The 16,057-nt window shown below is 42.5% G+C and overlaps 1 protein-coding gene across 2 annotated transcripts in view; it reads right to left on the bottom strand.

The window, feature by feature from the left end:
* The window catches only part of MED13L (mediator complex subunit 13L), a 173,908-nt gene that overhangs the window by 32,330 nt on the left and 125,521 nt on the right, over positions 1–16,057 (bottom strand). For both annotated transcript variants that reach the window (XM_081841684.1, XM_081841683.1), the window contains exons 11-17: positions 13,010–13,232; positions 11,644–11,749; positions 10,962–11,086; positions 10,147–10,246; positions 6,826–7,046; positions 5,754–5,959; positions 1,962–2,908 (exon numbers count right to left, since the gene is read on the bottom strand). In XM_081841684.1, coding sequence (XP_081697810.1) covers positions 1,962–2,908; positions 5,754–5,959; positions 6,826–7,046; positions 10,147–10,246; positions 10,962–11,086; positions 11,644–11,749; positions 13,010–13,232 — 1,928 coding nt within the window. The remainder of the gene's footprint in view (positions 1–1,961; positions 2,909–5,753; positions 5,960–6,825; positions 7,047–10,146; positions 10,247–10,961; positions 11,087–11,643; positions 11,750–13,009; positions 13,233–16,057) is intronic.

Here is a 16,057-nt window from a genome sequence, read left to right as displayed (position 1 = left end):
AAGCCACAGTTCTGAGATGTGCATGCACAGCTTTCACACATTCTGCAATTTGCAAGACACTTGAAACCCTTGTGTGACTTTCAAAAAGTAGTTTGAAGTTGAAAAATAATGAGAGCTCCACTGGGCATAGTCCCTTGTCCATATGTTAAGAGGCTCTGCAGAATATCACTTGCATAACCTACATGCTTCCAGTGGCTGCAGAGTCTTGTTAAAATAAGTGGAGTTCAGTAAACAGAATACAGGCACTCAAAACATACACAGCTTAATATTGTAGAGCATCATACATTCTAAATGACATTCAATCATTTAAGTGCCATTGCTGATCGAAACAAAATGTCAACAGCCATGCATAAAAGAGAGGTTATCAGCAGGCACTGGGTAAGTACAGAAGTACAGAGAACCCACTTTAAAAGTGTTCAGAATATTGACTGACAATTGGGCCAGGGATGAAAACCAGGAGGAGGAGGGATGGAGTTTCCAGAAATGGGGGAGGACAAGACACATGGACATAAAAAAGGTATACAACATCACATCATTGTACAGGTAGGTCAACTGGGAAAGTGTTTAAAATGTCCCCAGGGATGAATGTTAGAGCTGCTAATAGAAATAAATAAATCAAGAATTTTAATGTAACTGAAACTGGCCACCAGTGTGTTCAGCTTACCTGCAAAAGCAATCGCTAAACAGTCCAATGACAAGTGAAGTTGGCATAGAATGCTGACTGCTGTAGGTCAGCATCAGGGAAGGGAAGGGCAAAATGAACTGTGAAGTTAGAACCCCGAATAGAAGCACTCCACACTGCAATGTTTTGTTTCAGTGCCCTGCTTGTGCAGAATAATACTGTATCATATCAGAATTTGAAATGAACAGCAGTAAAGGGCTATTGAACAAACCCAGGAAACTTCAGAAGCTTCTCATGCCAGGTCAGTATATTTGTCCATCTCACTCAGTAATGTCTACTCTGACTGGCAGCCACTCTCTATGGTCTGAGGCAACAAAGGTCATTTTTCCGTTATGTGATCTTTTAAACTGGAGATGCCAAAGATCGAACCTGGGACCTTCCATATGCAAAACATGCATTTTACCTCTGAGCTACCACCTCTCTTTCTGCATTATTAAATTTTGTCTGGCCAACAAATAGGACTGTGCAGGGTGGGCAAGGGAATGAATAAAGGGGTTGAAAGGGGGTCAAAAAGTAAATTTACAAGATCATGGGCATGTTCACCTCCATTGCCAGTGAGGAATCTCTGTATTTAATTAGATGATCTGATAATACAACAATTTTACATTTTAAGATTCCTCGTAATGGCGACTGATGATTTATAAGTGTTGATTGTATATTGATATTTCTTGACTTTATTTAGTTTGCACTTCCAAGAATTTGAGGTTTGGGTTGAAGGCAAATTAAAAGCACAACAAGGAGTGATTCCTGCTTTGTGGGAGGTTGGACTACATGCCCCTTTGGGTCCCTTTGAATCAGGACCAGTCTGCCCATGAGGCAAGGTGGGACAGCTGCCTCAGGGCACCAGGCTCCAGACAGCCGGGAGGGGCAGCAGATCCAGCCTCAGAGGAATGCAACACCCAATGCCACCGCCTCCTCCACTGGGTGCCCAATGCACACCTGCCACTGTGCACTCACCTGAGTGACCACTGCTGCTACCAGGCAGCAGTTGGCAAGTGCAAGACAGTGAGCACATGGTGGGTGGGCATGCAGCAGAGGTGGGAGCAATGGGGGGCGGCATTTCTGCTTTGCCACTAGCAGCAAAATGCCCCATGCTGGCTCTGCTTCCAACTGTACAATTCTATGAGTTGGTGAACTCAGAAGTTTGAGAAACCAACCCTGTAAACCACCCTTATATTGAAATGAAGTTGACAACAACAATAAAAATAAAATAATTAACCATAGACCCATTAAACCCAGAAGTGTTTTCCAAAACAGCGAAAGAGAAGCAAAATCTCACCATTGCTGTGAGGCCAAGAGTGAACTGTTGCACTTCTGACTAGAGCTTCATCCACTTTCCCACCGGTGGGGTTATCCACATACTGCCTGCCTTGCTCCAGAGCGTTGAAGCACTCGATCCAGGAATCGTTGCTCTCTGCCTGAACTCTGTCGTAACTCCAGTTTGTGTAAGAGAGCGGCTGCCTGCTAGTGGCGGACATGTAGTCCAAGCAGCTCAGGGAGGTGAAAGGCTGGGTGTGCTGATTCTGGAGGAGGAGGAGGAGGCTTACTGGGGGCTCCTGGGCTCTTTTGGACCCCTCTCCCAGCTGAGGAATCAAGGTGGTCTGACACATCATCAATCTCCTCTCTGCCACCTGGCCAATGTCTGAAGTCCTGCCAAAAATATCCAGTTCATCCTCGATGAACAGCCCAGAGTTGTACCCTAGCTTGCGGTTCATAATTGCACTGAATCCACAAGTGCACCGATACTGGTCCTCGTTCGATGAATCCGGGATATACAGCCCAACGTCGGCACCTTTGATATTCATGTTGCACGCGCAGATGCAGCAGCTGTCGAAGTTGCTGTCTTTGAAGATGTTCAGCACGGAGTCCGAAAGGATGAGTGTGACGTACAGGCTGTGGGCTTCCAGGATTGGTTGCACTGTGGCCGGCTCCACGGAATTGAGAGGCCGGGTTGTGGAAGGCGTCGAGGCTGGCGAACCTTGGTCCGTGCTGTCGTACTTGACGGATCCTTGCCCGCTGGCAGTGCCCCCGCCTCTAGGAGTCCTTGGGGTCCTGGGTGTGCGTGGCGTAGGGACAGAAAAACGAGGAGTGGCCGGGGAAGGCAATACTCCCGCCCCACTGTTGCTGGCCGGGGCAGCGCTGTTTAGCGTCACTGGAGTGCTCATCTGGGGAGTGTTCATCTGAATGTAGTCTTGATCGGCCAGGCTCCCAACACTGGGGACGTTGCTAAGAGCAGATAAGGGGAAACAGGAAGAGTTATATGGCTGCGTTTATGGTTTCTTCACACAACTTTCATCTAAATGGGAAGTGGATACAGTGGTACCTCGGGTTACAGACGCTCCAGGTTACAGACTCCGCTAACCCAGAAATAGTACCTCGGGTTAAGAACTTTGCTTCAGGATGACAACAGAAACCGTGCTGTGGCGGTGCGGTGGCAGCGGGAGGCCCCATTAGCTAAAGTGGTACCTCAGGTTGAGAACAGTCTCAGGTTAAGAATGGATCTCCAGAACGAATTAAGTTCTTAACCCGAGGTACCACTGTACAGAGATCTGTCTTATTAAAGCCTCATCCATAGCATGCCACAAGAGATCTCGTCAACAACCAGTAAGGAGCTTTCTGATAGGGCACAGGAAAGAGACTAAACAAAAAAATACACCAAGCTTTACAAATAAATGTTTTTTTAAAAGCATCTACCAAGTGGCTGGAGCCAGGTCACTATTAGCAGTGCAACAGCTTGAAAGGAAAACAAAATGCTGAATCAATAAGACAGCCACATGTGCACAAAGGAAATGCTAAACATGTATAGGAATAACAGTACTTAAAGTGCTTGCTTCTGAATATGGATCTTATATTTTAACTGATTTATACCTACTTCACCTAATCCTGGGTAAATTTCATAAGCTGTTGAAATTCAGATCTCTGCTTGCAAACTAGCCTTTGGGTTTGCTGTCTGCTTGTGCCACAACTGGAAGAGGCCAACACTTGTATCCACATTATTCAAAACTGCACAATTAATTTCTCAAATTTCTATCATCAGGAAACGGCCTTCCATTTCACCGAGAAGCTACTTTTAGATGACACATGCACAACTCCTGCCATGGAATTGCACAGTAAGGGCAACATGGATGCAGGTCTCCACAGTTGTTCCTACTTACCATTGCTAATAAAAACACTTTTCTTAAAATGTGCTCCTTATGGCAATTGCTCCCCTGATGAAGGAGTAGAAACCTGCAGATTTAAATGCTTCTACTTTCCCTCTTCAGCTAATGTGAAAGTTTAAATATTCATTTTGAACTCCCATTCTGCCAGCAATTTGAGAAGGAAATGCAGTGAAACTTGATTCTCCAGAATAATTTCCCTGTTATCTCTAATGGACTGGAGTGCCAGTCAGGGAAAATGAAATGGGGAAGGGGAGGGGAACAGCCTACAGGTTTAGAAAGAAGCTGAAGCGCAGCGAGTGCCTCTGAGAAGCAACAAAAGGTGACCAAGAAATCTTGATTAGCAATCACCTCTTTCGCAGAAGCCTGCAGTAACAGTCATTGCTCTAATTGGATTACACTGGAAATAAAAGATTTTTATCCCAATAAATACCTGCAATTAATAATCAGCTCAGGCCTTGGGAAGTAGTTACCATTACAGGGGGAAAAAGAAATTAAATTGCTGCCTAGGTGGTGTCAAGAGCTTCACATTTCCCCTTTCTTTTCCTTTTTTTGCAATTCCTCAGAGAACACCGAAGAACCTTTGAAGAAAGTGATTGATATAAAGGACTGATATAAAGATACTAGCTGCTTCCCCTCTAAAAATTGACTGCGAATGGGAGAGCCTTACATTGCATGTTCCATTTTTAAGGGGTTTCATACATTTTATGGTTTCCATGCTTGCTGTGTTTTGAGATCAGCAGCTGGGCTTTGCATTTCATTGAGACTGCTAAACAGGGTTTCAATTAATTCTTAGTTGATATACTGACACTAACTTGCGAGAGGAGAGGATCAGAGCACAGCAAATGGGCAGGTTGTGTTTGGACCAGGAAGAGCCAGCAAGCTGGACAAGGAAGTAAGTGATGGGAGAAAAAACTTGACTGGCATTAAGGTCAACCTCCTCTTTCTATGATGGGCGCAAGGAACCTTTGCAACTGCATTCCCTTCCAGGCAACCTTCATGCCAGTGGTGGGCAAGGTCAGCAGCAAAGGTGGGAACAGCAATGAATCTAAATTTTACCATTGTGCAATAGGCTACTTTGTATACAACGTCACACAGCCCTGTCCATCCTCTGGCCAGCCACACCAGAAGCATCGTCAGAATTCAGTGACACATTCTAGCCAGGCAAAAACATGCAAGGAGGGAGCACAGAAGGTTAGCCTGCCTCTCAGGGAGCCCTGAGAGTAGCTCACTCAAGGATGCTTCCAGGAAAAAGGAACACAGCCATGACTCTCTCCCCACCCTAGGTCTCTGCATGAGTAAAGATCTGTTATACACACAAGCAACTTAAAGGGAACCAGGAACCAAGTGTGGCTCAAGAGCCACAAATTAAAGGGGAGAAAGAAGACAGGGAGGGGAGAAAGCAGGAGAGATCAGCCTTAGTTCCGTGGCTGCACTGGGAAGACAGTCTTGTGTCACTAAGCACCACTGGAGCTTGGTGTTCTGCACAGAGGTAAGCAGTGCATGCCACTCTAAGAAACAGAAGCCCGAAGAGGCCAACAAGGCTGTATAAATCCCAGTGAAGTAATTTGGGGTGTGCATGCATGAAGGATTTTTCAAAAGAAGTGAGAAAGCAGTCACTTCTGTCACCTGTCTCTCTTTTGTGGCTGACAGATATGGGGATTGATCTCCATGGCTATACCCATCATGGTAGTTTTTTAAATATTTGATTGATAAAAATCATGCCCAGATCATTCTTGGCAGAATTAACGGTACTTCTAAATAGCCTCCTCTCCACCTCATTACGTTCCAAGTTAATCCCAAAGGCTAAGTAAAAATCATACACGGTGGATTAACAAGGAAGTCAATGAATAGCCTGCATGACTATGCAAAAACACACAAACCCGTTTTCTCATTTCCACTGCTGTACTTACTTGTATCCATCTCTGATGAAAGCAGCTGTAGGCGGTAAAGGAAGTTGTTCGATTTTTGGAGGAATGGCCCAGGAAGGCCGATAGACACAGGTCTCTGGGATCTTCAGAGGTAGCAGGCACTGGCTGGGAAGCATCTTCAGAGGAGCAAACATGGAGGAGCCCACAAAGGGCTGAAAGGTGGAAGATTTGTGCACAAAGGAGAAATCCTACAAAACCAAGGAATTGCGTGGGTTGGTACACATAAAAGAAGCATACAAATATTATTCAGGCAACTTTTCTTGCCTAAAATTATGATTAGTAGCCTTTAGGAACCTGGAAAGGTGCCAGATACTGAGTCAGACCATTGGGTCCATGTAGCTCAGTACTGTCTACACAGACAGGCAGCAGCTCTTCATGGTTTCAGGTAGGGTTCTCTCCTAGCCTACCCCCTACCTGCAGATGCCACTGGAGATTGAACCTGTGACCATCTACAGGCAAGGCAGATGCTCTTCCACTGAACTACATCTCTTTCCCATTTTAATCTTCAACCTTGGCAAGCAGCTCTAAATTCTTTGAAAACAGGAATCGCGGGATTTATTCAAGCTACATTCTAAATGAAGGAAAATGCACCAGAGTATCATGCTACCAGCTTTGCAGCTGGGAAATGGGTGCCCACTACTTGCTTAGTACAGGTGGCAACATCAGCACCTGGCAAAGTATTATCTACCCCAAATGGCAGCAGCTCTCCAGAGTTTCAGGCAAGAGTCTTTCACGTTACTTTTACCTGATCCTTTTAATGAGAGATGCCAGAGATTTAAGTTAGAATCTTCTGCGTACAAATGCATCTTCTACCATTGAGCTACAGTTTTTCCCTGAGCTCAGCCACTGTACTTAATTCTCAAACTTTGCTGCATTGAGATGTCTGGACAAAGAATGTCTGTCCTTGTTTCGTTGGCTGCAGTACCTGCAAACCCCCAATTCATTTCCATGGTTATTCATATTCATTTTAAGGCAGAGCTGATCAACAACTTTCCTGCCCATATCTCTCCGCCCATGTTTCAGTTTTACACCACCACCTGCTTTAGCTTGATACCTTGATTTCTTCTGGTTTAGGGCTGCCTAATCCATCTTCCACTTCCATTTTAAACTCTGTGAGCTGGGTTGTAACCATGTTGACCACAGGGCTTTCCATCATTCCCAGTGTAGTCACGGTCTCCGAGTTGATGCCGTCTTTATAGCTCATCACAGGGGAGAAGGCAGGGTGTTGCTCCAAGGAAGGTGGTGTTGGAAACATCCTCTGCAGATCTGCCACGGCTAGACAAGATAACCCATGTGTTAACACATTATATATACTTTTTTAAAAAAGTAAGCCTTCCATGATGCTCAAAGCAGACTGTCAGTTTCAGAATTAGCCTCTCTGAACTCTTATGGTAGTGGATTCAATCATTAACCTTAGCTGTGTGAAGAGACTCTTTGTTTCATCTGTCCTGAATCTTCCAACATTTAGATTATGAGAGAAGGCTATCACTACTATGGAAATGGAGGTTGGCAATTAAAACGCTCCTCTGAGAAAAAGTGGCAATGAACAGAAGTTGTATTATGAACCTGCTATCTTTACAGCTTAGCCAGCGAAGCCAAATTTAAAAACAAACACAGTACTTTGAATCAAACATTTCCCTGCTCCACCTCAATTGTATAGTTTTCAAGTGACACATGCCAGGGGGGTGGACATGCATACGCGCAGCTCTCAACCAGGTCTGGAATGGTTTGCTCCACCATTGGTCCATATCTTTATAATCTCAAGAAGTTTATAAATCAGCAATTCATCTCAAGGTAAAACAAACTGCAGAAGCAGATCTGGGGTATCTAACTTCCTCTACTGTATTTCTTCACCTTATTCTTTTATATCAATTGTGAAACAGGATTGTGACATTTTTATTTTATGTTTTATGCTATATATTTATCTTGCTTTTGGTTGATTAAGAAATAATTATTAATATTAAGAACAGGCAAGAAGTTATTCATGCTTAACAACTACGCAGCTTGCTTTGTTCTTCTCAAGGACATATCAAGGTAGAACTGTTAAAGGAAAGTGAAGTCACAGGTTGGGCAAACATTAAGGAATGCAAGTCTCCAAGTCTAGAACCAGACTAAAGTAGAGATCCTATTCATCCCTGAGTAGCGAGAGACTAGCTTGCTAGCAATATAATAAAAGGAGAAAGCAACCAAAGGAACTGCAACATAGTGTGAACAGCAGCTATGTGCATTTCCTAAACTCAGCTGAGACATGCATGCACAAAGCTGGGCTTATCAGTCACGTCCAGACCAGAGGGAACAGCCACTGATGCTACAGTGTGGTCCATGAGCCTCTCTTTGACAGGCAGTTTGTATAACATGCTAAGTATCCATCAGCAACTCTGATCAGTGCTCTCCAGCAGATTTGCCGCTGGGACATCCCTGTGGAGATTGTAAGGCACACACAGCATGCTGATGTCACCCTGCTATTCTTCTAATTGGCAACAAAATGGAGCTTAGGAAAGCACTGGTCTTGCATCCAAAAGGGAAATCCTTCAGAGAGAGACCAAGCTTCTAGCCCATCAAAATTAGTGTGGAAGGGGAAGCAGGTTATGCTGTCTAATCGTCTGACAACCCTCTCCATCTCTTTCTCTCTCTCGTGCATGTACACTTACTTCTGCTCTTTCTGAAATCTTTTACAGAAGCTGCTACACACACACACACACACAGAGAGAGAGAGAGAGAGAGAGAGAGAGAGAGAGAGAGAGAGAGATATGAACATTGAATGGGGCAAATCCTATCTACTTAACCCTTCCCAACCTGCTCCACACTGTGCCATTCTTTTTGGAATTCCCCCTTTTTTTAATTAAAAAAGAAGGTGGGGGCAACTTTCTGCAATGCAGTGTCATTAAAAGAAGAAGAAGAAGAAAATATTTAATTAAATAAACCCACAGAACTGACTGGGTATCATTATTCATTTTCATGTGTGTCATGCTTGAGAAAGCCTTGCATATTTTAAGCAGCTATAGATCTACTAAAACTGTCAAAACCCAATCTCTGTGTACTTCATACTTCTGCATTTGAGTAAATCAGCACTGCTTTTATGGGTCCATAAAACTCTCTGACTCATCCTCGTGACACCATGGTTTTTCCCCTCAATTTGTTCTCATTACCAGCTAGAGTTAATGAGATAATGTTCAAGAATGATTTGCGGTGGAATAAGAGTTCAGCTTTGAGTGGCCGTGGTATCTCTCTCTCCCTCTCTCGGAAGCAGGAGGATATTGTAATTCACAATGACATCTGTTAGTATCACACACACACACAATTCTATTTTCAAATATACATAAAACATTTCTAAAGCATATCACGTATGCGAGGGTTGCAGTAGGGAAACATCTGCGGATCTCAAAGGCAATACAACTCCCTGCAGTTCCTGGCATGATGGAAAAGGAGCAGGGCATTGGGAATCCACAATCTATATTAATATATGCTGGATACAAAAAGCCCAGCGCAACCCAGATTCTTCTGACTTCACCTAAATATTTAAAGTCATGCTAAGAGACAGCAGTTTGAACACTGGCAAGCTTCATTTCTCCCTCGGTATAAATTGAATGGAGATATATAATGCAGTTTCAATTAGAAACCGTGGGCTTCTATTGCAGGCAGCAAATTCCTTATACACTTTTTTTAAAGTGGTAGCCTTTAAATGAAGACAGCATAAATTAAAATAATTGCATTTCCCTGTGACTTGTACAATCACAACTTGGGTAGGAACACTATGCTTCAATCTACCAGCTAGCAAACGAACAATGGCGTCTGGGACACCAGTACTGAAAAGACACAGCTCTTGTCAAGAGGAAGCCAAGCTGTTTATGGGAGCCAGGTGATTTGATTTTATCATGCTGGTTCTATTGGATTTGCACAGGCTGCCATTTAGTTTCTGAGCTCAATTCAATTTCTGCTGGCTCAGCTCCACATCACTTTCATGCTGCTGGAATTTGTTGAACAGGTTGAACACTGTTAACTCATTAATCTGAGTGTATGCTGGGATGGGCTTCTTTTTTTAAAATGAATGACGCTTGGGCTTATTACCGTATTGTTAGCCACTCTGCGTCACAACTTTGGAAAAATAAGCAGGACAGAGATTTCAGAAAATAAATGAATAAGAGGCAGTCAATACCATGGAACACAAGAGCAATTCCAACTGAGGCAAAGCGGTCCTCCTCCTGGGTCTCTAATAAGATAGGAATACCAGTGGAATCACCCTAGATATCTCAAGACCAGCTAAGAAACTTAATACCTATTTACATAGCAATTCTTTCAAAACATGTGTGTTTTTATATGATTGGCTTGTACTTTTAATATTAGGTGAAATCCTGGAGACACACTTAACACTTACTTGGAGGATAAGGTACTGCTGTTCTGCCGTCCTTGCCCAGAGGGCGCTCTTCTGTCCCCACTGCAGGTATTTTTGATGACCGAAGGGCAGGTGAGACAGCCTAGATTTAGGATTTTTTTTAAAAGACCTCATTAAAAGCAAATAATACCTCTTTAAAACCAAACTGGCCATAACACAACTTCACAGCCTTTTCTTTTCATTCCATTTTAAATAAAGCAATGAAGAGCACCTTTTAAATGAAAAAAAAAAATCATGGGGAGGGGGCGGAGAAACCTAATTTTGCATTATTCACTCATTTTTAATTTTTTGTTTTAATGGTTTTTAAAAACACCTTATGTCTGTGTGCTTTTTACAAATGAATAATTTTTTTTTGTGCTGGTGTTTTCCATGAAACTGGCAGCGGAACACGGCTACTTTATTAACCCACATCAGCACAAAGCAAAGTTTCTGGTACCGTGGGCAAAGTGAATGGAAACAGGGGAAAAAAACATAGAGAAAAAGAATTTGGTGTATCTGCTGCATTAGACACAGACTTTGCTCTCATGCTGAAATCTTCCTTTGGGGCAAGAGGAGTGGCTGCGGCATGACATTCCATTTACCACGTAGTTCACACTATGGGGAAAACTGGAGGCTTTCAAACACAGGTTGTATGCCCATCTGTCAGGGAATCTTTAGCTGTGAACTAGCAACTCTGCAATTCCATGAAATCAGATGGAGGAGAAATCAAGTCCCAAAATTCCCTGAGATTATATATTACTCCAAAGGGAGAGTGACACCAAGAGCATATAGCATATATTAACACATCACACACTTACTCCAGGATCATCTTCATCTGAGTTATCGAAGAGGTTGTCTAAATCATGTAGTGAAGGGGCCAAATCTGTTACTTGTGTGAGGCTACTAGAACCAGCTCGGCCTGCAGCATTATCTTGCCGTGTGTCTGCAGGGAGGGTGGAGAAAGAGAAAAAAGAGGGGGCGGGGGGAAGAAACATCAAGGATTTTAGACATCAGGCAGAAAGGCATTAAATCACACTCTCCAAAAACACAATTGCTGTATTCCAAAGTTTATCTTTTAAAATAATCAGCTGAAATCCTAGCTGTATGTGGAAATATTTTCAGGTGCCGAACAACATTACAGTTGCACCTTGATTCTCTAACTTAATCCATTCCAGGAGTGTTCAACTCCCGAAACATGTTCGAAAACCAAGGCACAGCTTCCAATTGGCTGCAGGAGCTTCCTGCACTCAAACGGAAGCTGCGCCGGACGTTCAGCTTCCAAAAAACATTCACAAACTGGAACATTTACTTCTGGGTTTGCAGCATTTGGGAGCTGATTTGTTCAGGAGCCAAGCCGTTAGAGAACCAAGGTACCACTGTCCCCTGTTTTCTACTAATTGCTTGTGTCATAGTTGATCACTGAAGTATACTGCCTTATAATTCTTATTAAGATGTCGAGTGGCATCTTTCACAAGAAGGGTCCGACACATTTTCACATACCTGTTTTAGGAGCAGAACTGAAAATGGACATTGCATCTTTCCCATCTGGAATGGTGGTGGAATGGCCAGCCGCAGAAATCTCTTTAGTTGCTGTTCCATCTTCTGACTGCAAACAGAGAATTTAATCAACCACAATTTCCTTAAAAGAGTTAGAAAAGTAAAATAAATCCAGGTGAGTAGTTCTGAGCTCTTACAACCTCACACCCACTGCTTTCAATGGTGTTGCAAATAGTTCTTCTGGTAACTATGCAATAGCAACCTGTCACATGGGATGTGGCTCCAAACAGCAGATATAATGCCCTCCCCAAAGTAATGTTTCAAAAGCAGTAGGCTCAGTCAAAAACCAAAATAGCAGAGAAAGGTTTGTATGAATGCAGAATGTAAAATCACCATGACTTTCCTGAGCTGTAAGATAATTCAAAAATGATAATTTAATGTATGCTAGCAAGCTTCCATATTCAGGTAATGTGTGTCCCAACTATTTTAATGAGGATTCTTAAGGATCTTTATTTCACAATGAGCTTTTCCAATCAATCTGAAATGGGGGTCCTGCATCTGCCAATGGCATTGCCAAGAAGTGTCCTACTAAGTGAATGGAATTCTTTTCAGCAGTGCAAACTCCAGGTGCAGAAGACCTGGTTCATTAAAACCTCCCTTATCCTCCATGCTAGGGTCCCAATCTGGAACACTCTCCTTCAGCATGCAGGCTTTTTAAAAAACAAAGAAAAACAATTACCAACAAACTTTGACTTAAAGGTACAGCTACATAGTTTGTATTATGTGAAGTTTGGACCTTGGGCAGAAGGGAATGTCTCACGAAGGGCCTTAGCTCGGTGGTAGGCTACATGCTTTGCATGCAGAAAGTCCTATTGTTCAATCCCCAGCTTCTCCCAGAAGATTCCTGTTTGAAATCCTGGAGAGTAATCAGTGTTCACAACACTAAGCTAGGTTGGATTAATGCTCTAACCTGGTATAAGGCAGCTTCCTGTGTCTCTATGGCACAAACACGTGGCATTTTAAAATGGCGAAAGTATTCAGAACTATTGTATTTACTCATAGGCAAACATAATCACTTACAGCTCAACTGTGTGTATGTTTGCATTGAAGCAAGTACTATTGTACTGAGTGAGTGGTAAGCCATCTGGCAGCATGCAGCCATTCAACAGAGCTTTCACTTTGGTAAGTATATGCAGGATTGTAACCTTAATCAATTAAAATTATTATGTCTAAATCTACAAAGAAATTTTTCACCACAAGACATAGAATTTAAGACTTCAAAGGTCTGAGTTGTAGTACAACAGACAAAAATTTCCAAGCAAGAATCACGGCACTCAAAAAATATTGCGCTACTAGTTTGACAGCATACCTTATTCTTTTTCAGAGATTCTCTATCAGCTCCAAGCTTGCACTTCTTAGTGCCAGTGAAGCTGTACTTGATATCGCCATCCTGAAATGTGTAAGGATCGCTGACATCTCCCAAACATTCACCAGGTTGCTGTATTAGAGGTAAGGGGTCAAGATAATTCATTGCTGGCACTGAGGGGGTTTCTTCCAAGATTTTAAATCTTTTATTAGGTTGTGCTAAGAGCCTAAGAGAAAAGGAAACAGAAAAACAGTAAAGTCTGTTCTGCAGATTTATAGATTTTTCTTACACAAACACAGCTAATATAAACAAAATAAAAAAATTCCTTCCAGTAGCACCTTAAAGACCAACTAAGTTAGTTCTTGGTATGAGCTTTCGTGTGCATGCACACTTCTTCAGATACCTGTACCAGATACTTCTTCAGATATCTGTAACAGCTAATATAATTCCTCTTCTGGTTCGATATAGCTGAAACAAAATGCTTCTCTAGCAGAGCATTACGAATCTACTAGCTGACTTGTAAGCTTGCATTCTGGCCTAGCCACAGAAAGAACAGAATCTTACAGACACATCACTGAATCAAAATCTCCCCCATAACCAGAAACATTATGGTATACATAGAGCATCTGCAGAAGTGGATACTGCTGGAGAAAATATGGCGATAATCCTCCTCTTTACACCCAATTTGAATGGTTGTTAGCTACCTTTCAGATTTCTTTGAAAATGGAAATATGTGTTGCAATAAAACAAAGAAATGTTCGAACCCCTATTTTTGGTATTTGCTTTAGACGTTATCTTGCTGTGCAGGAACAGGATGCACAAGTTTCCTGTTCTTCCTTTTCCTCTGCAAGATTGTTGTATTGGAAATATAGCCCTTACATTTCTCTCCCAGATATGTGGGGGGAGAAGTATACTTCTGACACAGTTCTGCAGGATCAAGAGCATCTCATTTTTATGTGCTGTGGTGGACAACATTTTTTCCCCATCAAGGGCTACATTTTCTGGGAGTCAATTGGGGGAAGGGCAGGAGGGCATGCCAGTGGTAGGTGGGGCCAAAGCCAGCAGTGGCCAGAGCCACCGCTTTTCTCTCCTCCTCCTTCCTGCCTAGTGTGGGTTGGTGGGGTAGAAAGAGCTTCCTCTTGACACAAGTCTGAACTGATCTATCTCAGGGGGCTTCTGAAATTAAGGATGAGCGCCACATGCGACCTTAGGGCTGCAGGCTGTCCACCCCTGTCATATGGAACATGTGGCCTGAGAGCACTTTTCTGTCCTCCAAGCCTGGTCTCACATGAAGAGCTCACTTTAGGACATTGATCTAGCCATCACTGAGACACACGTGTGAAAAATTCAGAAATATTTTTGGAGATGTTCAAGTGCATGCAGGTTTCATTCATCCCTATCTTCCATACGCCAAGCCAAAAGTTCAATTAGCTCTGTCACAGTCAAAATAACAAGAACATATAACAACTGTAAAAGGCTCAAGGTGTCTGAGACATGACCATAGGGCTGTCCTTCCACACTGGCCATAATGACAGGGTAAGGTTCATTTCCAAACAGAATTCAGCCTGCAAAACCCTAGGCTCCGATTTAAGCACAGTATTTCTGGAATGGATCTGGTACCTACTGCATTCTTCATCTGTTCTAAACACACCTAGAGATCACTGGCCACTTGTTGTGCTTGAGTTTTGCAGGCACATAAGGGGAAGGGGGGGGGGAGTTCTCATGTTAATGAGGAAATGCCCAAAGCCTCACTTTATATGCCCTCTGATGTAAAATGGGGCATTCTGATGTAGCATTCTGGAGGTCTCCAAACACAAATAGAAGGTACTGCTGCAGAATCAATTCTAAACTCCAAATTTCTGGGAAAGTGAAATCAATCAACTCTTTGCCAATCCTTTCTAGAGTGGAGAATTTTGTAAAAGGCAGGCTAAAGACTGGATAGCATTTGGTATAGGTATTACAAAAACAAGCTAAAAAGCTCCTTAATGACTTTTATGAAGTGTAACTGCCACACTCTCTTGCAGTACAAATATAGCACTCCCTGCAACACTGATGTATGTGAAAGCAAATTTGAGTATTTCTGTTCAACTCTTATAACAGCTGTGGTCATTTCTGGACCAGGATAGCTTGGCCACTTCAAGACTAGATTATAGCAATATACTCTTTGAGGGCTTGCACTTGGTTCTGAAACTGCAGTTAGGGCAGAATGCTGCAGCACGATTGCTGACAGGAGTAAGAATCCTACCAGCATATTACACTTCTGCTAAAAAATCTGCACTGGCTGCCAATCTGTTACCAGGCCAAGTTCTAGGTATTACTTAATAGTATATAAAGGTTTTAACAGCTTCGGACCAGCTTACTTGAGGGATTGCCTTGCCCTGGACATGCCGCTTTGATCTGCAGAACTTCCAGTTTTAAAAGTGCCGTGTAGTGTACTTTCCTCATTTGCTTTGGAACTCCCCGCCTATTAATATTAGGTAAACACCCCTTTTATACTGCTTTAGATGCCTGCTAAAAACTTGACTGTGGCAGGACTATCTAGATACATAGTTTAGTTATGCATGCTTGTTTTTAACATTTGTTGATTTTATCTGTGTCCTATTGATTAATTTCTATATTGTTTTATGTTCACCACTTAGGGGACTGTTTTTTGATTAAGCCATTTGCAATCTTTTTCTAAATAAACAATCTCTAGGTTAAAAAAAAAAGTTAAATATCACATTAGCACAGATTTAGGCTTTGATGAGGACTGAAAGTTCTATGTAACCTCAGGAAACAGCTGGCCTTTTCTTTCCATAATTCTAGTTTGCTCACAACAGGGTGCACACGTATTTCCATGATCTGAGGCTGCCTTTAGCACCAGAACAGCAAGGCAAGAGAAACCAGTTGCCCACATCTAAAAAGTTTAAAACTATCCAATCTTCTCATGGACATGCAGGGACATTCATCATTTCTAGTATTTAATAGCATTTATTTAGAAGTCAAATCTAATTCTCAATAGTAGAGCCCTTTTTAAATATGTTACCTTCACTTGCTATGATATTCCTTAAG

The sequence above is a fragment of the Podarcis erhardii genome (genome assembly GCF_964252035.2).
Source record: "Podarcis erhardii genome assembly, chromosome: 15".
Lineage (NCBI taxonomy): Eukaryota > Metazoa > Chordata > Lepidosauria > Squamata > Lacertidae > Podarcis > Podarcis erhardii.
The sequence above is the reverse complement of the archived record's forward strand: the minus strand, read 5'-3'. Positions and strand labels throughout refer to the sequence as shown.